Genomic DNA, 26,324 nt, shown 5'->3' with positions numbered 1-26,324 from the left:
TGATATTATCATCTCAACTCAAAGGTCCATTTATTATCTTGTCTGAGCCCAGGTCGATGACCTTTGACCTCTCAGAGGATGCTGAGTGGTTGTGGTGTGGTGCTCACACCTGCCACAGGTGAGGTCTCCTCTCAGGGGTCATGTCTTCAGGGTGTTAGGATGGTTTGTGGGTGGTGCTGACCCCCAAGACTGAGGCCCTGTTCAGACCTGTTCAGAACAGGTATCAACATGAGTTTTCATGAGTGAGAGCGTTCACACTGCTAAAAGAATGTGGTCACATGTGGTCCAGACCACCTCAGAATGTGGTCTGAGTGATCAGATCTCAAATGCTTCCTGGGTGCGTTCACACCTGAACTCAGAGCTGAACACATGTGATTGGATCACTCAGGAAGGATTTTGATACCAGGTCTGAACAGGGGTGTGTCTGTGTGAAGGAGGGACTGTGTATGTGTGTAGCCTGCTGCAATATATTTAAAGCAAACGGCAGGAAATACCTGTAAAGGTGTTGTCTGCCACCTGTTTCTACCTCACCTGTATAGTTCAATGTTGTTAGTTTCATTAGTTTAACAAGTGTGAGGTCACTGTTTTGTTTCTGTGTGGGTGTGTGTGTGTGTGTGTGTGTGACAAGACATCACAAAGTCTGTATGGATCTTGATAATAGTTGATTTTACTTTAATATCCAGTCAACATTACAGGAGCAGCACTTTTACATCTTTACAATAAAATAACTACAAAATAAAAATAACAATATTCTAAAGTAGCCAAATTCAGTTCTTTACTACATGTTTTCATTATAGTTGAACAAAGCTGTTGAATGTTGATGAGTGTGATGATGATGATGATGTGTGTGTGTGTGTGTGTGTGTGTGTGTGTGTGTGTGTGTGTGTGTGTTTGACCCACATTCAAAACAGACTGGGATGATTCTCAGTGATCATCAGTGGTTCTGGTTTTGGGATGAAATCTGATCCAGAAATGTTTCACATTCAGTCTTGATCATTTACACTAAGACTCATTCAAATAAATGTTGGAATATTTCATCCACACCCTGTGACCAGGCCTGTGTGCAGCAGGAAGCCTGTTTACAGGCAGCACTCCACCCTCCATCAGAACTGAGACTTTGCACACTATCCACAATGCAACACTCTGTGATGTGTGGCAGTGGAGTGAACCTACAGCAGCTGAGAGCAGCTTTAAGTCTTCACTGTGATGAATATAACAGTTGCTCCAGTTGTTGCTCTGGTCATTATCACTGAGATCACACACAGCTGGAGAAACAGGAGCTGCAGTCAAAGACCCTCAGAAACATCTGTCACAGCTTCAGCATTAAAGTCCAGTCCTGACTGTGGGGACGGTGTGCGACCGACTCATGCAGTTTAGATGGGAGAATGTCACCCAGGTACAGTTCACTGATGTCCCCTAAACACCTCACAAACAGATTGTCAATATGCCGCTTAGCTCATACTCAAACTATCAAACCATGGATGTAACAACCAATTGTAGCCATCGACCTGTGTGTAGCTTCACATTCTGTGGGGACTCAAAGGTTTATTATGAGTGAGTGAGTGAGTGAATGAGTGAGTGTTGAAGATACACCACTGGCTCGTATTCTATGACATCATCAAGGGGGCGTTTACAGCTTACCTCTGTCTACAGGTATAAAGAGCTCGACCTGTTTGGACCAGTGAATAAAGACGATCTGCAGATTTCCTACAAAAAAACTCTTTGATTCTAGGAAACACTGGAGTGAATGCAAGGAGGCCCCAAGACATGAGATCAGGGGCCTTGAGACATGACATCAGGGGCTCTGCCGCTCACAGTGAAACCAGCCTGGTACCAAATCCACCACTGAACCTGATCCTGATTAACACTGCACTACTGGCTCTGACTGCAAAGCATCTAAGGACACATGGAGGTCATGAGATGACGATGATGATGATGATGATGATGATGAATTTGCCTACTCGAACACATCCCTGAATACGGGCAGAGGGGAACATGCTAAGATAGTGCCAAGCGACTCATTCATATTTTACACCCACAAAGACTAAGGCAACAACAACACTACTCAGGTAGGTGAGTCTGATGAGTCCAGATCCCTGAGGGAACCAGCTGAAAACCAAACCACAATGTGCAACATGGACCTCATGTGTGGAGACAGATGTGAGTCTGTCTTGAGTCCAGTGTTGGAGCATCTACTGACAACAAAAGGCACAATCACAAATATGCATATGTTCATGATCTTAGAGCAGCTGAATCACATGACCAATGTTTCCTGACAGAGTCCAACTACACGTCCAGACCAGCAGACCAGCAGAGGACCAGCAGAGGATCAGCAGACCAGCAGAGGAGCAGCAGACAAGCAGAGGACCAAAAGAGGACCAGAAGAGGACCAGCAGAGTCTGGATTCAGCTGCATGACGTTAAATGTACCTTTCACTGAGTGAAGTCTGGTGCCACAGGAGCACATCTGGTTCACCCAGTTGAGAGTGCAGAATGGTCCAGATGGAGTCCAGAAGAGTCCAGAAGAGTCCAGACTCAGTCGGCTGCTGCAGGTCACGTGACCTTTGTTTGTCTGCTCATTAATGACCTCATGAAATGTAACTGAACGTTTCCTTTAATCTACGTTGATTTATTTTTATTTTGATTCAGTTTTTCCTCTTCATTAACTAATTAACCAGCCGGCAGTGGAGGTAGTCACAGAGCTGGATCTGTGTGTGAGGGAGAGCCGGCACGGTGGGACACACACCAACGCTGGTTCCTCTCTAATATCACCTGGGGTGGAGGGGGGTCAGTGTAAACAAGCAGGTCTTCAAGTCTCGAGGAGACCAGGTCCTGACAGGTGAGACCAGAGGAAGGCACAGGTGGAGTCTAATGTTTGGTCTGTGTCCATTCTGCTGTACAGACCTGACCTCAGACCTGACCTGTGACCTGACCTGTGACCTCAGACCTGACCTCAGATCTGACCTTTGACCTCAGACCTCAGACTTGAGACCTGACCTCAGACCTCTGACCTGTGACCTCTGGCCTGTGACGGTGTAGTTGTGAGGTATTGTGGCTTTGGTTACAGAGCATCACTGTCACAGAGAACAACACCAGGACTTTAAAGCTCAATGTTTTGGTACAAAAATACAGAAGCACAGAGTCTGAGTCCACATCAGTTCTGTTGTTAGACTGAGTCCAGACTGTGTTCTGGTCTGGACTCAGTCTACATGTCCTGTTATCTGTCTGGAGAGTTGTTGACTCCTGGATAACATGATTGTGTTAGTGTATGTGTATGTGTGTGCACTGATTGTTACAAGCATACTGTGTTGTAGGTGGTTTGTGTGTCTGTGTGTGTCTTTATCATTTACATATTTGGCCTGTAGCAGTGTGTCTGTGCAGGTTCACAGAATCCAGATCAGAGTCTGAACACAGTCCTGGTCTTCAGTTAGCAGGACCTGGATCAGCCAGCGGCATAGTGTGCAACACCTCGTCCAGGAGCTGCAGGGCACGGTGCAGGTGGACCTCCACCCAGCATGGCGTGTGTTTGATGCTCTGCCGGGGGTAGTCCGGCCCCCAGCCCTTCACGAAGCTCAGCCTCAGGATGCACAGTCTCCTGAGGTCGTCCACACCGATCCCAGCTGCGGCAGACAGACCTGGATCCAGAGGGGCACAGTGAGTCCCCCTGATCCACATGATCCACACAGACCACCTGACAGCTGACACTGATATACACTGACACACACTGATACACAATGACATACAGTGACACACACAAGTGAAACACAACTGAAACACTCACACACACACCAGTGAAACACAACTGAAACACTCCCTCACACACAACTGAAACACAACTGAAACACTCTCACACAAACAACTGAAACACTCTCACACACACCAGTGAAACACAACTGAAACACTCTCACACAAACAACTGAAACACTCACACACACACAACTGAAACACAACTGAAACACTCTCACACAAACAACTGAAACACTCTCACACACACCAGTGAAACACAACTGAAACACTCTCTCACACACAACTGAAACACAACTGAAACACTCTCACACACACAAGTGAAACACTCTCACACACAGCTAAAACACTCTCACACACACAAGTGAAACACGACTGAAACAAACACACACACACACAACTGAAACACAACTGAAATACTCTCACACACAACTGAAACACTCGCACACACAACTGAAACACAAGTGAAACACAACTGAAAGACTCTCACACACACAACTGAAAGTCAACTGAAACACTCTCACACACACAACTGAAACACTCACACAATCACACACAAGTGAAACACAACTGAAACCCTCTCACACACACAAGTGAAACACAACTGAAACACTCTCACACACACAACTGAAATCCTCTCACACACACAACTGAAACACTCACACACACAACTGAAACACAACCGAAACTCATACAACTGAAACACTCTCACACACACCAGTAGATTTAGTTAAAACTGAAGTTGGTCTGGTTAGATCTAAAATATCTCTGAATCTGAAATTTCTTCTATGAAGTATGGTGTATGTTGATGTTTGGTCTAGAATCAAAGTTAGAGGCTACGAATGTGTAAAATAGCTTCATTATATGCAGTTATGGTAATTTTCAGATTGATTTGTCCTCTATGTAGGACTAACGTACGGCTGAGAACTGATGAATTTCAGAATCAAAGTTGTAGTGTCTGCTACAACCAACAACGAACAATAGCTACAAAAAGTGAACACTAGCTTGATCATAGGAGAATATAAACTTCTTTGATTTGAAAGGGTGAACAATAATAAACACGTGGGGACCTCTGCTGGTCACTGTAGACAACCTGTTTATTAATTAGGTAATCAATTAACGCTGCCTGTCAATCTCCTCCACTCCTTTTAATCACAGTGCAGCACACAGACACAAGCAGTTTAAATGACAATCAGCTGGTTGGAGTGTGTGTGTGCACACGCTAATATTAATTTAACACTAGAAAATAAAAGCATTAATCATCCAAAGACGAGAGGGCTGCAGGACGAGCCAGGGCTAACTGGTTAGCAGTGATAAAGCCTTCAAATCAAAACACTTACATAAAGTGCTTTACTAAATAAATAACAGCGATGTTCAAACGAATACTCCTTTATGAACTAAGCAAAAAGTGTGACTGGTTCCGAAAAGAGCCTCGAAGTGGCGGAAAAATACACATCACAACTTCTGATCAGGACTTTCACAATAAAACCAGAGATTGCAATTTTACCCCAAAAGATAGTCATATCATCTGTTGGCCAGAATGCCCACCCCTACATACACTTTTTGATCAAATATTTTAGTGTTTTAATGCAAAAGACCTAAGAACTAAGCAAAAACAGATCTTCATGTGTATGTACTTGAATAACTTTACACTTTATAGAACGGCCGTTCTGTCCTCTGGCTTTCATTGTGAAATATTTACCTTTACTTCTGTGTCACCTGACTACCTTTCTTTATTCTTCAATTGAACAAGGAAAAATTAAACAAGGCGATATTTAAACACCAAAATTTGACCGTTTCTTCTCATTAGATTTTCTTCTTTTTTTGTTATTTGACAGCTGTTTTTAGGGGTCCAAGCCCGTGATGGGCTGGGGTGTATGCAAGGCAACGTGTCTCCCAGTACCAGCGGTGCTGGGAATCCTATTGTAATTGTAAAGATTTTTAGGGGCGCAAGCCCGCCGTGGGCTGGGCCTTGCTCATTTCTGCCTGACAAATTTTTTTCGCAAAATTGTGAAATATCCAAAACATACTTTTTTTAAACTCCTCCTACAGTTTCTGACCGATCTGCTTCAAACTTGGAATGTATAATCTTCAGACCAACCTGATCTAGAGTTAATAAAAGAATTTTGTTATTTCAAGAATTCTCCATGTTATCAAAATACATATTGTAACATATCTTGCCCAAACAAAGTTTTATTACCACCAAATTGTAGATATGTGATTGGCACTGGGACTGTAAGGATATGGACCTAATTTGGCCTAATTTGGTTCTAAGGCCATTCCTGAGCCCATGCACCAAAGGGGGTCATGATTGGTCAAAGCGGGCGGGGCTTATTACAGGACAAATTACAAACTAATTTATTTAATTCACCTGAAATATTAATCTGAGGGCCATGAAATTCGTAGAGTACCTATAGACTCTATAAAACGCATTTTGCCTTATAACTCCCGCATCTTTGGTGGTACTTTCAAAAAACGTATATCATTGCTTTCCCTGAATGGGGCTTAATCATATGACATGGGGCACCCCCACTTCCTCCATTAATTTTTTAATTTTTTAAATGCTATCAACATGAAACCTTATATACTCCTTTGGAAGGTCATTCGCAGTCTCTCTTTGAAATTTGGCACAAATTGGATGATAGTGGGTGCCAAAAATCATGAAAGTTCTAGTTCTAGTTTCTTTTTTGGTTTATAACGTTTATAACTGCCTGAATGTACACGGACCTACATGGACCGGTTCAACTGAAATCTACTAGTATGTGTGCAAGCATTTCACTTGTATGTGAGAATGTTTCAGTTGTGTTTCAGTTGTGTGTGTGAGTGTTTCAGTTGTGTGTGTTAGAATGTTTCAGTCGTGTTTCAGTTGTGTGTGTGAGAGTGTTTCAGTTGTGTGTGTTAGAGTGTTTCAATTGTGTTTCAGTTGTGTGTGTGAGAGTGTTTCAGTTGTGTGTGTGAGAGGGTTTCGAGGGTTTTCTGAGAACAGTAACTCCATCTTGAACAGTGAACACTTTTTCATCAGGTTTGAACAACACTTACTGACGGCAGGAGCGATGCCTCCGACACTGCCTGGACCAGGGATGTTTCCCGCCACAGCGGCGGCCTGCGCGGCAGCTGCAGCCTGAGCCGTCGCCGCCTGCTGCTGCATCTGTCTGTGGCACTGCCGCAGGTCAAACACCTGAGGAACACACAAGTAGCTGGAGTTACAACAACTGGACATGTAGAGTGAAGAGCACAGAACTAGTTCATACACTGCTGCTAAAAACAGCTCATGTCAGAGGGAAGTCTGGTTCAGTCAAGGGGTCAAAGGTCAGTGGGTCCAGTCAGCTCAACACCCTGGTGTTTTCAAATGAATACGGTATTTACACAGCTACAGAGAATCTGTGTGCGTGTGTGCGTGAGTGATCTGCATCCAGACCTTGATGTAGGCTCCAGGGTAGATCTTGTGGACAGCATCACCTGGTGCTCGGCCTGCCTCTCTGTCTAGGTAGTAGCTCTGTACAAACACAGCGTGGTCGCTCATGCAGCGCATCCACACATCACCTTCACCACGACACTCCAGCTGCACACCTTTACCTATGTGTAACCTGGACGCACAGGAAACATCAGGACACACAGGTGGAACAACGAGTTAGTGCTCCACTTCATTCACAGTGAAACTGAATATTGGTGTAGATTAAGGTGAAGCAGCGGTGGTGTACTATGCAGGTGTAGATTAATGTGGAGCAGGGGTGGTGTACTGTACAGGTGTAGATTAAAGTGGAGCAGGGGTGGTGTCCTGTGCAGGTGTAGATTAAGGTGGAGCAGCGGTGGTGTACTGTGCAGGTGTAGGTTAAGGTGGAGCAGCAGTGGTGCACTGTCTGCAGACTCAGTCTTGACTCTTCTCTCTGAACAACTTTGACTTTTTCATCAATAAAATCAGAGTAAAAATGAAGCAGAAGTAAAGTTTGGAAGTTGATGTCACAGATCAGACGTCGTCATGGCACTGACATGTGGAAGGTTGATGTCTGGATTAAAGACAGTGTTCTTCTTTAATACTTATAGATAACATGACATTAAACCCATTAAAGACAGAGGAATGTCTGTCTCCTCTCACCTGGCTCTCTCACTGGCGTCTGTGCGGTGGACGTTACTCAGCTGGCCAAGGCAGAAGCGATCGCCTCCCGACGGGTCGACGTAACCATCCACGGTCACCACAGGGCAGCTGGACGGGACCTTGAACATCTCACCCACCTGAACGTCCATTTCAAAGTAGGAGATCGAGCACCAGAACTCTGGTCCTGCATTGAAAACAGACACAGGTAACGAAGCAGTCTGCCACAAACATGTGCTGTGTGTTTCCTGTTTGTCATGGTTTATGGACATAAATAAGAGGACGGACAGTTTGACCGAGGATGACTGTAGATTCATCCTCAACTTCAGTAAATGAAGTAAATGAAGTTGAGGAGTAACAATCAGCTTAAGTTTTAACTCTAGTTACTAACTGAATTCGAGTGTTGCTGTGCCCTTTTTTTTGGTAAAACCTGGTTAATGATTAGTTTTTAAATGCCTTTAAACCTTCTCAACCCCAAAGCATACTGGAGGGAAACCTTAATGAAGTCTACAACATACATTTATTATGGAAACAAAACAAACAACCAAAAATAAATTCACACGGCAGGAGTTGAGAGCCCCTGAGCCTGTGCCAGAAGAAGGCAACTCATTAAACCCCATTGATGGTCCCATATAGTCCCAAACAGTCCATTGTCCATTTCCTATTCAATAAATCCAAAAACAAAAATGGAATTTAAATCCACCCTTCACAAGTCACAGTGAGATTAATCTTTTTGAAGATCCAGTGTAAACATCAACAAACCATGGAGCAAACAAATAAGTGATACAGTGTACTTACTGCATGCAGGATAAACACTCAATGATGTGTAAAAGCACTGCAGACTGTAACTGTCTCTTTTTTATCACTAAGGTGTACATTTGACTGCTTTCACCTGATCACCTGTTAAAGAACTGACCTGGATGATGTTAAAGGAAAACACTGATGGAGCTACTGTCTGCTGTCACATGGGCTCCATCATAAATAACAACAAGAGGCAGTAGTGGCTGCATCTTCACATCTTAGTGATAAATGTGTCAGAGAACAGACACAAACTCCACTGAAGGTGGAGGCAACATTTCCTCTGATGATGCTGACAGAGGGTCAGTGTTTGTGTCTTCGAGACTCTGTTCAAACTACCTGGATTTCCTCTAAGTTAAATCCTTAGACCACCGGTTCACTGCAGTTCCTACAGACGAGCAGGGTGTAGAGTGAATCCTGATCCTCAGACTCGCTTAGCAGCAGCACATCTCTGAACTCAGATCAATAATTCTTATTAAAATAAAGAGGACTGGTCCAAAAACACTGCATGAAATCAGCAGCAACAGTATCAGCTCCCAGTGTGGTCCACACACAGTAATGTCTCTAACCTGGATGATTGGACACAGATGGAGGGAAAGAGCTCGACCCATGGTGCTGAGACCCTGAAAGAGAGAGAGAGCTTCAGTTTCCCTTTAAAACTCTCAGAGGCTGAGAGAACACATTAACCGATCAACACATTAACAGATGAACATATGAACACATGAAAATATGAACACATTAACAGATGAACATGTGAACACATGAACATATGAACACATTGACATATGAACACATGAGCACATGAACAGTGAGATGAACTCTCTAAGACAACAGACATCACATGAGATCTTCAGAATCAGAGGCAGTGGTCTGAACTCATGTGGACATCTTTGGAATCTGGTTTTGAAGTCTTACAGTGGTGGTTTGGATGATGGAGGGGAGGTTGTTGGTGACCACGCCCATTCTGCTGGGGTCCGATTGGAGTGTAGGAGGCTGTGCTGCTGCCTGTCCAGACTGCTAAATAACGAGAAAATAAAGAATGATCAGTGACCGTCTGTCTCTCTCTGTCTCTGTCTCTCTCTCTCAATTCAATTCAATTTTGTTTTCAATTCAACAGGCATTTTGAATGTGTTGCCAAAGCACACTTACAATTATTCAATGCAATAACATATGTGTGTGTGTATATGTCTGTATATAATAAAATACTATACTGTCTAACTTTTCTTTTACTTTACTTTTACTTAATTTATATGATGAATTATTATATGCAGTGAAGAATCTCCGAACGTATGTTAGTGGATTCACAGTGTGTGTACTCAGTGTGTACACACAGAGTGTGTGTACTCAGAATGTGTACTCAGAGTGTGTACTCAGTATGTGTACTTAGAGCGTGTACTCAGAGCATGTGCTCAGTGTATGTACTCAGAGTGAGTGCACTCATTGTGTGTACTCAGAGTGTGTACTCAGTGTGTGTACTCAGAGTGTGTGCACTCATAGTGTGTACTTGGAGTGTGTACTCAGTGTGTGTACTCAGAGTGTGTGCACTCAGTGTGTGTACTCAGTGTGTGTGCTCAGAGTTTGTGTACTCAAGAGTGTATGTACTCAAGTCTGTGTACTCAGAGTGTGTACTCAGAGTGTGTACTCAGAGTGTGTGTACTCAGCGTGTGTACTCACTGTGGTACACAGCCTGGCTCTGGGGGTGTTTATTGCTGCTGTATCCGTTCTGCCCATGTGAGTGAGCAGGAGGTATGGAGGGCTGCTGAGAATTGGGGGGCTGTGAGGGTTGCTGGGCAGCCTGTTGCTGAGGTGGGGGCTGAGTTGGAGTTGGAGGTCGTGGTGTTGGGGTCATGATTTGAGCCTGTGGAGATGCGGTTTGGAGATGGCCGTCACTGTTGCTGCCCTGCAGCGGCAGCATGGAGCCAGAGCTGGACACTGGAGGGATGACAGAGGAACTGGTCAGACCTGCTGCTGATGCACTCTGGTCACCACACTACACACATAGGCTAATCGCAGGGTCACCACTGAATAATGAAAACAAAAGCCGACCTTTGGGTGACACCGGCAGGTTAGTGTATCTGCTGACAGGTGGGGGTCCATGGGACTCAGAGGACAGCTGTCGGGAGGGCAGGGGCTGGCCATAGTGATCTGGAGGAGGCAGCTTAAGGGCCGCTTGGTGGTCAGACAGAGGCATGCCGGGGGGGAGGTCCATCTGTATACAGTCATGGATGTATTCCTCTTTGATGAGGCTGCCTGGCGCTGTTGCAGGATCCAGGAGGTCAGGTCAGAAATGTGAATATTTGCGAGTGGACACAGACTTTCAATAAAAACAGCAGAACATTTGGTTGGTATAAACTCTAATGGAAGGATAAATGGGGATAAATCTAAAGGCAAGACTCAGTGACAGTGAGGGCTTAATGGGACATTAACCAACAGAGGACCCAAATCAACAGCCTCTGGATATCATAAAATATCACAGAATTAATATCCAACATCACCTGTAATAAAAATGCTATTATTGATGATTTATAGTGAAGTCCATTAAGACTGCCCTTCGCTCTGATTAACTCCTGCCCGTCCTGAATGTGTTCACCATGCACTGCAGCCTTTGTCACAAAGTCAACTTTAAGTCTCTCTCTCTGTCAATTCAATAAACTATGAAGCTGCCAAAAAACAAAAGAAGAAGAATATGCCACAGGCGCCAAAGAAATCCTACACATCTTATACCATTAGAAGAGCTCAAGTTTAAAAAAATATTGTTTCACTTTTTATACCAACAAATACAGTAGAAATGCTAGGGTTGTAAGACATTTAACAGAGTCTGTTCAAATGTACAGTAAATTTAGTGCATTTTCTTTAGAAGTCTGGGTATGTCTGAAAATCACTGAAAATATTTGAGCCATTTCTTCTACAAATTACAGACATACATGAGATGTTGTGTGAAAGCTCAACACTTTCAGCTAGTTTTCTAAACTTTTCTCTACATCATATATTAATAAAGTTATGTCACTGATAGACAGAGACCCCAGAGGGAAACAGTGTTGTTAGTTGTGAGAGACCTTACAGAACCACATATTTGTGTTTCTGAGGATAAACACATCTGAATGTTCAGTACAGGGAAATTGGCAGAACCTGTCCAACCATGGAAAACAATGAATGTTGGATTTAAACTCCTCTTTATTTCCATTTTGTTGGAAAGTCAGTACTTCAGTCAGACCAGTGACAACCCTGCTGCACAGATAGAGACTGGAATCTGACTCACCAACCTAACCTTTGCTCCTTCTGTCTATAACATGCTGAGGTGCTTGGTACTAAAAGCTGTTTCAGTTTAAGGTTACTGTCAGGGGTTATGAAGGTTATGAAGCCTCTCGCTTGTTTTTTCTTTCAGAAACAAGTGATGGTTTGGTTAATGTTTCCTACGACTTTATTCAGACGTGACAGGATCATTACTGATCAGGACTGTTATACTCCATCAGAACTGCTTGTCAGCTGGTTAGCTAGCTATCCAGACAGCTGCAGAGATAAGAGCCTGCTGTCATAGAGAGAGGGAGACCCGATATTGTTTTAAGATTTCCTCCACTAATGGCTAATGGCTGGGCCAGCCACAGAGTGCCTTGTATGGCCAGAAGAACAAACTACAGCTTCCATTCATCAACCTGACTGAGGAAAGAGAGGTGCTGCAATACAGAGACTCCACTGACACCAAAATCTCCAAGGCCGGCACTTGAGTCAGGACTGGGGGGAAGTGGAGGGTCCAGGAGGCAGTGTACCAGATAGAATTGCAACTGCAGTGCAGTGTTCTGGGTGGATCTGAGGCCATTGGATGTTCAGGGCTCAGAAGCAACAAAGCCAGAGGAGAAGAGAGGTGTCACTTGGTCCAACTGGGGGTGTGAGCAGGAGTGGAGGACGCTCACAACCAACCTGTACTGCTGGTGGTTGGCTAAGAAGTCTGCGAGAGAGACACTATCACTGGCAGCACAACCAAGTCAGGGGTAGAGACTGATCTGTACAGGGATCAGTCAAGACAAACAACCATACCCAGAAAGACAGGCCATTCAACAAGGCAAGGCAAGGGAGAATCTACAGGCCCGGGCAAGGGTGTTGGGCAGGCTCCTCGTCACTGCACACGACTGGCAGCTGATAGCCAATCTAGGGAAGCGCTCAAGTTCCCAGAAACCATTGCAGTGACCACAAGGCCAGACGTGGTCCTGATGTCTGAATCATCAAGGCCAGCATTAGATTAGATTAGATTCCTTTGTTGTCAAGGAATTTGTGACAACCCAGATGGTGAATTCACACAACACACAAAAGAAAAGAGAATAAAAAAGAGAATAAAGTGCAAAAACAAGTACATATATAAAAAAGAACATAACTGTTGACTTTAAAATCTAAAAGAGGTTGACAACATAGTATAGTCATGGTGGTTGAACAATTGGAAAGAAAAAATTGCACATATAGATACTGCACTTATAGTATTGCACAGTCTGAGTTAGAAGTGTAGTAAAGAAATAATTTTTTTTTTCATTTTCATAGAGATATAAATATAGGGTGCAGAGGAATGTAAACATGTGCTATGAGTGATGATGTCAGTGTTTCATAGAGTTTAGTTCTTGTATGGCAGGTAGAAGCTGTTTTTGAGTTTGTTTGTCTGTGATGTGATGTGCCTGAACCGTCTGCCAGAGGGCAGCAGTTCAAACAAATTATGTCCAGGGTGGGAAGGGTCCTTCAGGATGTTGGCTGCTCTGCTGAGGTAGTGGGAGCTGAAAAGTTCCTCCAGAGAGGGCAGTGAGCAGTGATGACCCTCTGAAGGGCTCTCCTGTTCGCCACTGAGCTGCTGGCGTACAATACATCAGCACACTCTCAATGGAGCAGGGGTAAAAGGACACAAGCAGCTTCTCCTGCAGGTTGCTTTTCCTGATTTTTCAGTGGCAAGGAGGCCTACGAGAAGAAGAGGGTCAAGTATGGGGACTTGGTTGACTGGAAGCAGGGCTGATGGGTACAGTGCGTGCCCCATTGAGGCAGGGAGCATCACATCTCCTTACAGAGGTGAAAGGAGGTTTAGCTTTAACTCCCCCTGCATTTTCAGAGGAGTTAAAGATCCCTCCTCTTCTGCCTCAGCCAGGCTGCTCAGTCTAAAGTACAGTATATACACTGACGTAGAGGTGTGACGTTCTCTCACCACAGCTTGATTTCTGTTGGTTGTTTCCAGGAGTGCCACAGTGGAGACGGCCATCCATGATAGTTGGCTGCATTTTGAGAGGGAGTGGCCAAAGGTGATAAAGTGATGCTTGTCAAACCCATCTCATAGAGCATGACATTGATGTGGAAGACGCTGCACCAATCCCAGAGAGGTTTTACAGAGTTTCTCAAGAAAAACACACTCAGTAGGAGTGGAACTACACGTTGCAACACTACATTGCAGTGTGTTGGTGGACAAGCCAGACCAAACTATTAGACCATGCACAGATTTTTGCAAAGAAAATAAAATCACAAAACCAGACCACCCACTTCCTCATATGGAGGTTTGTGTTGATCAGGTGGGCACAGCGAAATTTGTAAACAAGTTTGACTTTTTGAAGGGTTACTGGCAGGTACCCCTGTCAAAATGAGCTCAGGACATTGCCGCGTTCATAACACCCACATGCTTTTATTCCTATAATATAAAGACATTTGGGTTACAGAACACACCAGCTACTTTTAAACAGTTGATGAATAAGGTAGTGGCGGGGTTAGAGGGAAGCGCAGTGTATTTAGATTATGTTGATGCCTTGGATGGGCAAATCAATGAGATTTGCCCATCCAAGGCAAATCTGGCTAAATGTTTACAAGGGTACTGTCACTTCTCTGGGGAAGGTGGTTGGCTAGGGTCAAGTTCACCCAGTTAGAGAAAAAGTTCTTTCTATTGATCAATTTCTACCTCTGTCCACTACCAAAGAACCTGTGCATTTTTAAAAAAAGATATTTCTTGGGCTTTTGTGCCTTTATCAGATAGGACAGTAGAGACTGACAGGAAAGGGGCAGAGGGAGGGGAATGCCATGCAGGAAAAAGCTAGTCGCTTTTTCACGCTAGTCAGGAGTCGAACCGGCAACTCATCTGCTAAGAGTATTTGTGCTTATGTGGTACACACCATTTGGCTATTGGGTTGCCACCTGTGCATTTTTTGGGCATGGTGGGGTACCACAGACGGTTTTGTATAAACTTCTCCACTGTAGTTGCACCACCTACTACCCTGTTAGGTTCCAAGGTCAGGTTTGACTGGTCCCCTCAGTGTCAATGGGCTTTTGAAAATGTCAGAAGTCTGATTTCATCTGCTCCTATCTTGACATGAGCAGATGCTAGTAATTTGGGAGCTGGCAGTGTCCTCTTGCAGACTGGTACTGATGGTATTGACCACCCAGTTTCAGTCAGTTTCTTTCCCGGGAAATTTAATACATGCCAGTTGAGTTATTCCGTTGTGGAAAAAGAAGCCTTGGCTCTTATTTGGGCCTTGAAACATTCTGAGGTCTATGTGGGTGATGGAGGGAAATCCCTCAATCCCCCCACTTCGGAGTGGCAGAAGGTGATAACGAGCTACTTGTCTTGGAGCTGCTCTCCCTCCCTCTTTCCGAGCAGCCAGGACACCATCCCCATGGCCTACATTTCAGACTAGTCGTCTTGTGTTATTTTTCCTTTCTTTAATCACATACCCTTGACTCATCCATATATGCACTACACCACTAATCCCTCCCATTTCCATGTTTCATTTAGCTGAATGTTTGGCTTAATATACCCTTCGTTACAGCCTTCTGTCATGTCTGGTATCATTTGTTACAGACCAGGCCACAGGTCTGTAACAGAGGACAAACCTTGTGTAGAATTAAACCTTGTGCATGTTCTCTTGATATCAATAACAGCATGTAAAAACAGCCCTAAATGTATTAACTGCTGACCCTGTGTTCATGCTGTTGACTTGATGAAATTCTTGTTCTACTGCTGCACAGGAGGAAATCTAAATTTCCATTATCCTAAAAAAAGATAGAGTAGGTATTGTTTTGGTTGCCATGGCAGTGTGCGCAGACACAGCGACCTCTCAGACCAAATGTTTCAGTGCTTTTGTTGTTTTTATGTCTTCTAATGCAAAAAGGAAAAAGAGATACACTCTGTCACAGCTCCCAGATCCTCCAGAAACTGGCAGAGTGAGGAAAATGGATGATCCAGTGTAAAATGCAGAACTGCTGTGTCTTTGGGTTCACCAACATATGGTCACACAGGTATACTCTGGACATGTCCATCGAACTGGACAGGCTAAGTGGCGACAGACAAACTGGTTGAGAAAAGAAGCAGCTCTTTGTTAAATGTCTTTCTCAGAGATTCTTATTGAATCTTTGTTGCTATGTTTCTGTTCAGGGCCAAATTTAACTTGTTGTGATTTCCCTCTTTGTGTTCCAATAGAAACCTCTGGACAATATAAAATATACCAATTACCGGTAACCAAGAATGATTGAATGCAGACATGATGACAGATGTTGGACTAGAATCATCAGACTGTTGTGATTTTATGCATCAGAGTTCAATCAGACATTTATGATGATCTTCAGAGGAGATTTAAAAATATTGTGATATACATTGTGGATTGCCATATAGACTAAAACTATCATGACATTATTTATAGGTCATATCAACCTGCCCTTCTCTAAAGACTGATGTATCGAAATTCCACCAACATGTCCAGTTTTGCACCAGAGAAGGAAACACACTGAGAGTCTGAGCCTTCAGACTGGGACTGTTTGTGTACCTGAGGTCCATGAGGAACAACAGGTGGTTTCCCTGTGTGTGTGTTATACCCTGACCCTGAGTGAGGTCATGGTGTGGAGCTGCAGAACAGAACTCACCTGTGTTTTGGAGGCTGAGACCAACTGTCAGAGAGAGGAGAGGGAACGTGAGGAGAAAACTTCACTCAGAACATGAAGCATCACTGTTTGTTGAACTACACTGATGTTTGCTAAAGCTGTAAACAGTTGTTAAAGCCGACCTACCGATGCCTGGAGACACCACCCTCTCATAATGGTAGGGGTTGACACACACGTTGTCATACTTCAGGTCAAAGGCGTACTGGCAGAACTTGACATGCTTGAGTTCATTCTTGTGGAGGTCAGGCCAGCGCCACAGCCGTGCATAAATGACATGAGGAAAGCCTTTCCTGCCTGCCACCTGAGGAGAAAGCACAGCATTGTCACAGCAGCTGCTCCACCCTCCATTATGGTCACACTGACACCACATTCTACCTCAATTAGTGTTTTCAGCACTCCAACTGGTTTAAGTTTCTGGTCTCTGGAGTTCTCGAGACTGAGAAATGGTTTGGAGCATAAAGTATCCCTTTATGCTATTGACATGCTTTTATATCTATCTGAGCTTTTAATTAGCCTTCCAAAAACACCTATTAGAAGACTTTGAGAAAATATCAGGATATAAAATTAATTAATTAATACAGCAGAGCAAGGTTACACTGGTGAATACTGGAGCCAAATCAATCACACTTAGCTCATTCCCCCTTAAAGTAAGTAAACACATATTTAAATACTCAGGAATTAAACACCTCTTTAAAGCTAATTTCCCACCACTTTCAAGATTTGAATCAGTTAGCTTCTTCCTAGGAGAAAGAATTAATACAATCAAAATGAATGTATTGCCCAAATTTTATGTATGTTTTCTAATGTATTCCTAACTTTCTATCAAAAACATTCTTTTTGTCTATAGACACATTTATATCTGGATTTAGCTACAGTTATATTGGACTGAGTCTCCATAGCACGATACTACCCAAATTATTACAAATGGAGAAGTTATCCTGTGGCCCTACTTCTTTACATGCCATGCCCTGTTTAAAACTCCCCCTATCTGAATCTGTATCCAGGTACACTTCAAATCTGACTGTGAAGCATTTTTTTTTAATCTGGACATAGTTCAGACAATATTTTTCACTTAATGACTTCTCAATTTATGTTCCTATAGTAAGAAATCATCTATTTACTCCATCAATTATAGATAGAGCCTTTGATGTTTGGCTTAAAAGAGGGGTCACCACAATAAGAGATCTATTTGTTGATACCACTTTCATATCATTTGATCAGCTCATGCTAAAATTTAGTATCCCTCACTCTCATTTTTTTTTAGATTTTTGCAACTCTGAGGTTGTATATTGTCCTCTGCTTATTTTCCATCACAGCCACCCAGATCTCTTTTAGACTCTATTCTGAAACTTAATCCAAGTTATAAAGGGTCCAATGTGATGATTCACGCCTTATTAAACTCACATGATTTGGAAGCCTTGAAAAGAATCAGTGGGAGGACGAGTTGAACACAGTTTCCTGATAAAGTTTGGGAGAAAGCTTTAGAAGAGGAATTTCTCTTCAATGTTCTTATGACACAGAATTATCCAGTTTGAGTCTTATATCATCTTCACTGGTCTGAATCAAAGCCAGCTACATTAATGACAAGTGTTGATCCTGTGTGGGACTGATGCAGGCAAAACATGTAAAACTTCATGGTACTGAGGCCAGTAAAGATCAACTTGAGAGCAGTTCCAAGTCTTTATGTCACCCATGTATGTATTTATGACTGTAAATAATGAATTAAATTGAAGGTAATGAAGAATAATAATATAATGAGTCTGTGTACGTGAGGCCGACTCACCTGCAGCCGTCCATCCAGCGTCCTCTGGATGGTCACACACTTGCTTGGGTGGACGCCGTTGGTGGTGATGGCGGTGATGAGCGAATCCAGCTCGTCCTTCTTCTCCTTCAGCTTCTTCACCAGGCTCTCGATGGCACGCTTGGCAAAGCCCTCGTTCTCCCCGCCCTGCCGGTGGCACATGAGGCTGTGGACAATGCTGAGGCAGGCGTCACTGCTGCTCGGAGGGTTCACCGACATGATGCTGCAGGGACACGAGATCAACTGAACCACACATCCACTGTGGCAAACTCACACTGGCATACACATTATTATCATCATTATTATTATTATTATTACTGCATTTGTGTTCTGTAATATTTTCTCATGAGTCCTACCACCTGTATGTTGCTGTTTGTTCAGCTTCACTGATGGAGTGGACAGAATAATAGACACACCTGGACACCAGCAGGTGTCTGACTTTGACTTCACACAACCACAGACTGAAACATTCAGCAGTTTTCTCAACAGCTGGGAAATAACATAAATTTCACTATGAAAACTTTAAGAAGCTTTAAAATGAATTAAAGTTTATTACCTGTTCCTCATTAAAACAACCAGACCTCTGTTCTACATGTTTTTGAGTTGTGTTCTTCCATCATCACAAATGTTTCCATCAGTTCTCAAACAGACAAATCTGTGATTTTAATCACGGTAACGCTCTGTTAGCGCTGTCAGCACTTTCATATCATCTCTGCTCATGTGTCAGTGTTGTGTTTGTCTGACAGAAGCTCAAAATGACTTTGATCCAGTTTGAAGTCTTGTGTTTCAGATCCTTGACAGCCTCCATGTGGACTCCTGATCTGTGTGACAGGTGGACCTGTCTGAGAGAATTCATCCTATTGTCTAAAAGAATCACGTCCATGGGCAGAGCAAGATCAGCCATGTTTCACTTCATCTGTTACAAGGAGCAGCCTCCTCTGCCTGTTCACCTGTGGGTGTCAATCAATGATCATTTTCCTGTGGTACACCTGGTCCTCATGATGTCACATGTCCTCAGTGCAGTGAGGGGAGACGCACTCTACACTCACACAAACGACACACAACCTGTGCCTCTAGCCTGGTGCGTCTCTGTGACACACACAGCACATGTGACCAGGACAGCGTCCTGTGGTTGGAGGATTTCACACCACCAGGTGTTTTACTCTGGACAAACTCACAGGTTTTTCACTCTCTGTCAGAGTCAAACTAACATGAAGTTTAAGATGTGTAGACCTGGAAATCTGTGACTCCATGACAACTGGACATCTTCATCTGCTGAGGAAGATGATGGTGTGGTGTGAGACTGCTGTATCAGTTGTTGACAGCAGGTCCATCCATCCCACTGGTGAATATTTAACATGAGTTTAACACTGACTGTGTCTGATGTGAGCTGACTGAGGGGCCACACCAGTGTCAGTCATATAATCATCTCTTGTTAGATTTTAGTCATTACAGAAGTCAAACAGAGTCAACACCTGGCTGTGGAGCCATGACAGCTGCTGAACCCTCTCTCTCTATTTCTGTCTCTCTCCCCCTCTCTCTCTCGATAACTTCATGCCATTAACTTTGTATTTTTTCTCTCCCGTAGTTTGTGCTTCTCCTCTCTCTCCCTCTCTCTGTCCTCATTCTGCAGGTATCTCTGCCCCGGGAGCAGCAGGACCCAGATCCACCACTACTCATCTTTACTATTAACCACTGTTACCTGTCATTATTATTGATAACACCATTACCGACACAGCTGTTCCTGGTCTCTCTCTCTCTCTTCTCTCCCCTCTCCTCCCCCTCCCCCTCTTTCTATCTTCTCCTAAACCCAACCGGTCGAGGCAGACGGCCGCCCACCCTGAGCCCGGTTCTGTTGGAGGTTTCTTCCTGTTAAAAGGGAGTTTTTCCTCCCCCCTGTCGCTAAGCGCTTGCTCTTTGTGGGAACTGTTGGGTTTATTCTGTAACAAAGTAAGGTCTTGACCTTACCCTGTAAAGTGCCTTGAGATAATGTATATTATGATTTGGCGCTATACAAATAAAATTGAATTGAAATTGAATTGAATTGAACCTGTTCAGACCAAAGCTACTGTGTTGATGTAATATTAGCATATGAGCCACCTTGCTATTAATTTTGGTCATTTGAAGGTATTAAAGTCAATGAGAGGAGAAACACTTGGTATTGCTGTCTTGCTTACCTGGTATTAAGTTGGTCAGCCAATGAGTGACCAGAGAGTTCATTGGCATCGTGGTGGCCCAGGTCTGAATCAGTCCCTGTTAGTAGAGCAGGGAGACCAGGAGTTAGTGGATGTCAGTGAAGTGTGCAGATCTAACAGTAGAGGGTATTCAGATACTGTCAAGCTCCTGAAGTTTGCAGACGACACCACTCTCATTGGACTCATCTCTGATGGCGATGAGTCTGCCTACAGGTGGGAGACTGACCGTCTGGTGACCTGGTGCAGGCAGAACAACCTAGAGCTAAACGCTCTGAAGACAGTGGAAATGATAGTGGACTTCAGGAAGAGCCCAGCCCCACCCACCCCCATCTCCCTGTGTGACTCCCCCGTGGCTACCGTGGAGCATTTTCGCTTCTTGGGAACCACCATCACACAGGATCTCAAATGGGAGCTAAACATCAGCTCCCTCATCAAAAAAGCTCAGCAGAGGATGTATTTCCTGAGGCAGTTGAAGAAGTTCAACCTGCCAAGGACTATGATGGTGAACTTCTACACCTCCATCATTGAGTCCATCCTCACCTCCTCCATCACCATCTGGTACGCTGCTGCCACGGAGAGGGACAATAACAGACTGCAGCGTATCATCCACTCTGCTGAGAAGGTGATTGGCTGCAATCTTCCGTCCCTCCAGGACCTGTACGCCTCAAGGACTCTGAGGCGTGCAGGGAAGATTGTAGCTGACTCCTCCCACCCTGGACACAAACTCTTTGAGACACTCCCCTCTGGCAGGAGGCTGCGGTCCTTCAGGACCAAAACCTCTCGCCACAAAAATAGCTTCTTCCCATCTGCTATTAGCCTCATCAACAAGGCTAGAGAGCCCCACTGTTGCTGATCAATTGCACCAATCACCAGAAAAAATTCCTTGTATGTGAAAACATACTTGGCAATAAAACTGATTCTGATTCTGATTCTGATTCTGATACTTTACTACAGTACAAGTTGTAATGGCACAATATTACTCCATTACAAACACCTATCAGTCAAAACCTTCACTCTGGATGGAGCTAGACAGGTAGGTAAGTATTGTAGCAGGATGAAGCTATAGAACTTCATGTTATAAGGTAATTACGACATAATGTTATATGGTATATCTGACATAATGTAATAGGGTGTATCTGACGTAATGTTATAAGGTAATTACGATAGAATAGAATAGAATAGAATAGAATAGAATAGAATATACTATATTGTCCCCATAGGGAAATTTGTTGTGGACTCGGGGCTGCTCTCACACCACAGCAGATGCACAGCACAGACAGAACAGCATTGGCCATATCAAATCACAACAACAAAGACTTCACATAATACACACCTCACACACCAATCTTTGTGTGAACATTGCACATAACACTTAATGCACACACCCACTACTAAAAATACCATGAAGCTTTGCACAATTCCTGAAGCCTCAAGCAGCATAGCTTAAAAGTTTAATGGAGACAGGAACAAATGAGTTTTTCAGACGATTGCGTTAACAGTGGGGGACTTTATATCGTCTACCAGAGGGCAGGAGGTTGTATTTTGTGTAGAAGACATGTGATGGCTCATTCACTATCCTCTGTGCCTGCCGAAGGACAGACGGCTCATAAATGGACTGGAGGGACTGGAATTCATTCCTCCCCATCATTTTCATGGCAGTATGTACCAGATGAGCCAGCTTAGTTTTTAATTGTACAGTGAAGTTGCCATACCTTGCTGACATCCTGTATCTAACTAAGCTCTCCAGTCCAGCCTGATAGAATAAAAACATAATCCACTGGTCCACACCAAACTTTTTGAGTCTGCGTAAAATGTACAGTCTCCGCTGTAAACGAGAACACATGATGTCATAAAGTATATCTGGCATAATATTATAAGGTATATCTGACATGTTATAAGGTAATTATAACATAATGTTATAAGGTAATTACGACATAACATTATTAGGTATATCTGACATAATGTTATAAGGTAATTGCAACCTAATGTTATATGGTACATCTGACATAATGTAATAAGGTGTATCTGACATAATGTTTTAAGGTATATCAAGCATAATGTTATAAGGTAATTACGACATAATGTTATACGGTAATTACAAAATAATGTTATAAGGTAATCACGACATAATGTTATAAGGTATATCTGACATAATGTTATATGGTATATCTGACATAAAGTTATAAAGTACATCTGACATAATGTTATAAGGTAATTACGACATAATGTTATAAGGTAATGGCGACCTAATGTTATAAGGTAAATAAGACATAATGTTATAAGGTATGTATGACATAATGTAATAAGGTATATCTAGCATATTGTTATAAGGGAATTATGACATAGTGTTATATGGTATATCTGACATAATGTTATAAGGTTATTAAGACATAATGTTATAAGGTATGTGTGACATCATGGTATAAGGTAATTACGACATAATGTTATAAGGTAATTATGACATGATGTTATAAGTTATATCTGACATAATGTTATAAGGTATATTCGTGATCATGTTATATGGCATATCTGACATAATGTTATAAGGTATATCTGACATTATGTTATATGGTATATCTGACATAAAGTTATATGGTATATCTGACATAATGTTATACGGTATATCTGACATAATGTTATAAGGTATATCTGACATTATGTTATATGGTATATCTGACATAAAGTTATAAGGTATATCTGACATAATGTTATACGGTATATCTGACATAATATCATAAGGTAATTATGACATAATGTTATAAGGTAATTACAATATAATGTTATAAGGTATATACGACATGATGTTATATGGTACATCTGACACAATGTAATAAGGTGTATCTGACATAATTTTATAAGGTAATTACAAAATAATGTTATAAGGTAATTACAAAATAATGTTATAAGATAATTATGACATAACGTTATAAGGTATATCTGACATAATGTTATATGGTATATCTGACATAAAGTTATAAGTTATATCTGACATAAGGGATATCTGACATAATGTTGTAAGGTAATTACGCCATGATGTTATAAGGTATATCTGACATAAAGTTATAAGGTATATCTAACATAATGTTATAAGGTAATTATGACATAGTGTTGTATGGTATATCTAACTTAAAGTTATATGGTATACCTGACATAATGCTATAATGTATATCTGACATAATGTTGTAAGGTATATTTGACATAATGTTATAAGGTAATTGCGATATAATGTTATATGGTATATCTGACATAATGTTATAAGGTAATTACGCCATAATGTTAAGGTATATCCGACATAATGTTATAAGGAAATTGCAACACAATGTTATAAGGTATATCTGACATAATCTTATAACATAATAACGACATAATGTTATAAGGTAGGCTATATCTGACATAATGTTATAAGGTAATTGCGACATAGTGCTATAAGGTATATCTGACATAATGTTATAAGGTATATCTAGCATAATGTTATAAGGTAATTATGACATAGTGTTGTATGGTATATCTGACATAAAGTTATAAGGTATATCTGACATAATTTTATAAGGTAATTATGACATAATGTTATAAGGTTATTAAGACATAATGTTATAAGGTATATCTGACATAATGTTATAAGGTATGTGTGACCTAATGGTATAAGGTAATTACGACATAATGTTATAAGGTAATTATGACATGATGTTATAAGTTATATCTGACATAATGTAATAAGGTGTAGCTGACATAATGTTATAAGGTATATTCGTGATAATGTTATAAGGTATATCCGGCATAATGTTATAAGTTATATCTGATATAATGTTATATGGTATATCTGACATAATGTTGTAAGGTATATCTGACATAATGTTATAAGGTAATTACGACATAATGTTATAAGGTATATCTGACATATTGTTATAAGGTATATCCGACATAACGTTATGAGGTATATCTGACATAATGTGATATGGTATGTCAAAGTTATAAGGTATATCTGACATAATGTTATAAGGTATATCTGACATACTGGTATAAGGTATATCTGACATAATGTTACAGGGTATACTTTGCATAATGTTATTTTAGTGGTAGATAACATCATGGTATAAAATGGGAATACTCAATTTCCCCAGAGGGAAGTTTCTGATTTGTGGTGTTGAGATGTATAAATAAAAATTTGATTTGGACTTACTACGTTAAACCTGCACAGTCTGAATTAATAAACCAGCTGCTGTGCCACAGCCTAACATATATGTAATATACATGTAACATACATGCAACTCAGTTAATGCTTCAGGAGTTGCAACACTGAAATTGACATTAACGACCAAACATACTGTATCCAGTTAGATGTCCTTCGACGTCGCTGTTCATTATAGAGTCATGGAGCACGTGAGCAGCCTGTCGCTGACAGTCACAGGTAACGTCCCCTCCCTAACACATAGACACACCTTCCGTCCACATCTGTAACACACTGCTCATCATACAGGCCCAGACCCGGAGGACAGCAATCTCCAAATACAAACTTCCACTGGTGTGAAAACACAGCCACGTTGTCTTTTACCTGTCTCCCTGATACAACCTGAGCCGTTTCCAGGCCACTTCACTGACATCCCATATCGGTTAACATGCGTCACGAAGTCCGCTGTCTCAGCACGTCGGAGCACTAGCTGACATATTAAACCAACACATTTCTAATTTATCTGACTGCTCCAAATTAAAAATGAGGGAGACCAGAGAGGAGGACACCGAGTACCGGCCCGACGGAACAGTGACAAGGAAACAGTGAGACAGCAGAGGAGCAGACAAATAACAGTTCAACCAGCCAGTATGACCCTGCTCCTCTGGTTCTTGGTCTTGTCGTGACACTGGTGGAAGCAGGGGACAGAAATGGTCGAGGCGAGCGGCTGATACTTACACATGAGCCGGAGCGGAGAGAGGAACTTGGACAGACAGACGTGGGAGCTCAGATCTCTCCGTGTGGACCGGGGCTGCTGTGTGTTTGTAGCTGTTGTTTGAGCCTGTTAATCGGTTCTCACGGCAGCTGAGTCTGGGTTTAGAACCTGCTTCTGTTTATTTCTCTGATGCTGTGCTGCGCCTGTTTGGTTTCTCTGTTGTTTTATCCTTATAACGGCCCCACTGTCTCCTCGTGCATCCTGCCTGCTCCTCACGCGCACGCCACAATAACAATAGAGGGTAGACGTCGTGCGCGTCGGCGTCTCGACATGCTGCAGCCAATGGGCGGTCAGGTCTCACAGGGACTATCGTTCTCGGCCAATCACGAAGCGCTTCTCACAGCAGGGCCGCGAGCCAGGGTCTGTCTGGTTCGCCTAGATTGACAGGTCCGCGAGACTGTTTTTTTAAGGTGGCGCCGCGGAGATTAGCGCCCCCTCAACACACACACACACTTGCTTTACTATATTCGTGGGGACCCGTTTTTGACATTGTGCATTCCCTAGCTCGTCACTTTAACCTTAAACGTCACAACGGGAGGACTAAGTTCAACCCTCATCTGAACCTAAACCTGATTCCAACCTTAACTCTAAAACCGCGATTTAACCCTCAAACTGCCATTTCAACACTAGTATAGTAACACACACCAACCAGAATAGTAGTTTCGAACAACACTGGACTGGTCTGCTCAGGGTTTAGGACTCTGTTCACGCTCTACATGTTCTATTCCAGTCAAACATGATTTCCTCATCTCTGACAGAAACTGAAGCATTGTGGCATCCCCAGAATGATTGGAGCTCCAGTGATTACAAATATTTTTATGTTTGTATTAGAAGTGTTTCTATCAAGAATCAATAAACAGACAT

General features: G+C 42.5%; 1 protein-coding gene across 3 annotated transcripts; it reads right to left on the bottom strand.

Annotated features, from left to right (window-relative positions):
- Positions 1-649: 649 nt before the first annotated feature.
- smad10a (SMAD family member 10a) lies at positions 650-26,194 on the bottom strand. 3 transcript variants are annotated; one of them, XR_011693819.1, is made up of 14 exons: positions 25,424-26,186; positions 20,500-20,575; positions 18,305-18,545; positions 16,648-16,822; positions 16,504-16,527; positions 10,681-10,890; positions 10,309-10,566; positions 9,550-9,651; positions 9,204-9,257; positions 7,840-8,023; positions 7,162-7,330; positions 6,783-6,921; positions 1,093-3,634; positions 650-923 (listed from the first exon to the last, which is right to left on the bottom strand). XR_011693819.1 is itself a non-coding variant. In XM_071499753.1 (13 exons), the coding sequence occupies exons 1-13, from the start codon at positions 25,425-25,427 to the stop codon at positions 3,423-3,425; spliced, it is 1,845 nt and encodes a 614-aa protein (XP_071355854.1). In that variant the 5' UTR covers positions 25,428-26,194; the 3' UTR covers positions 650-3,422. The 3 variants fall into 3 exon arrangements, 2 of the variants coding, with proteins under 2 accessions (XP_071355854.1, XP_071355853.1); XM_071499753.1 differs by having other exon boundaries at positions 650-3,634; positions 9,550-9,648; positions 25,424-26,194; XM_071499752.1 differs by having other exon boundaries at positions 650-3,634.
- Positions 26,195-26,324: the final 130 nt, after the last annotated feature.

The sequence above is a fragment of the Trachinotus anak genome, unplaced genomic scaffold (genome assembly GCF_046630095.1).
Source record: "Trachinotus anak isolate AG129_WGS33_773 ecotype Australia unplaced genomic scaffold, CSIRO_AGI_Tana_v1 ptg000016l, whole genome shotgun sequence".
Lineage (NCBI taxonomy): Eukaryota > Metazoa > Chordata > Actinopteri > Carangiformes > Carangidae > Trachinotus > Trachinotus anak.
The sequence above is the reverse complement of the archived record's forward strand: the minus strand, read 5'-3'. Positions and strand labels throughout refer to the sequence as shown.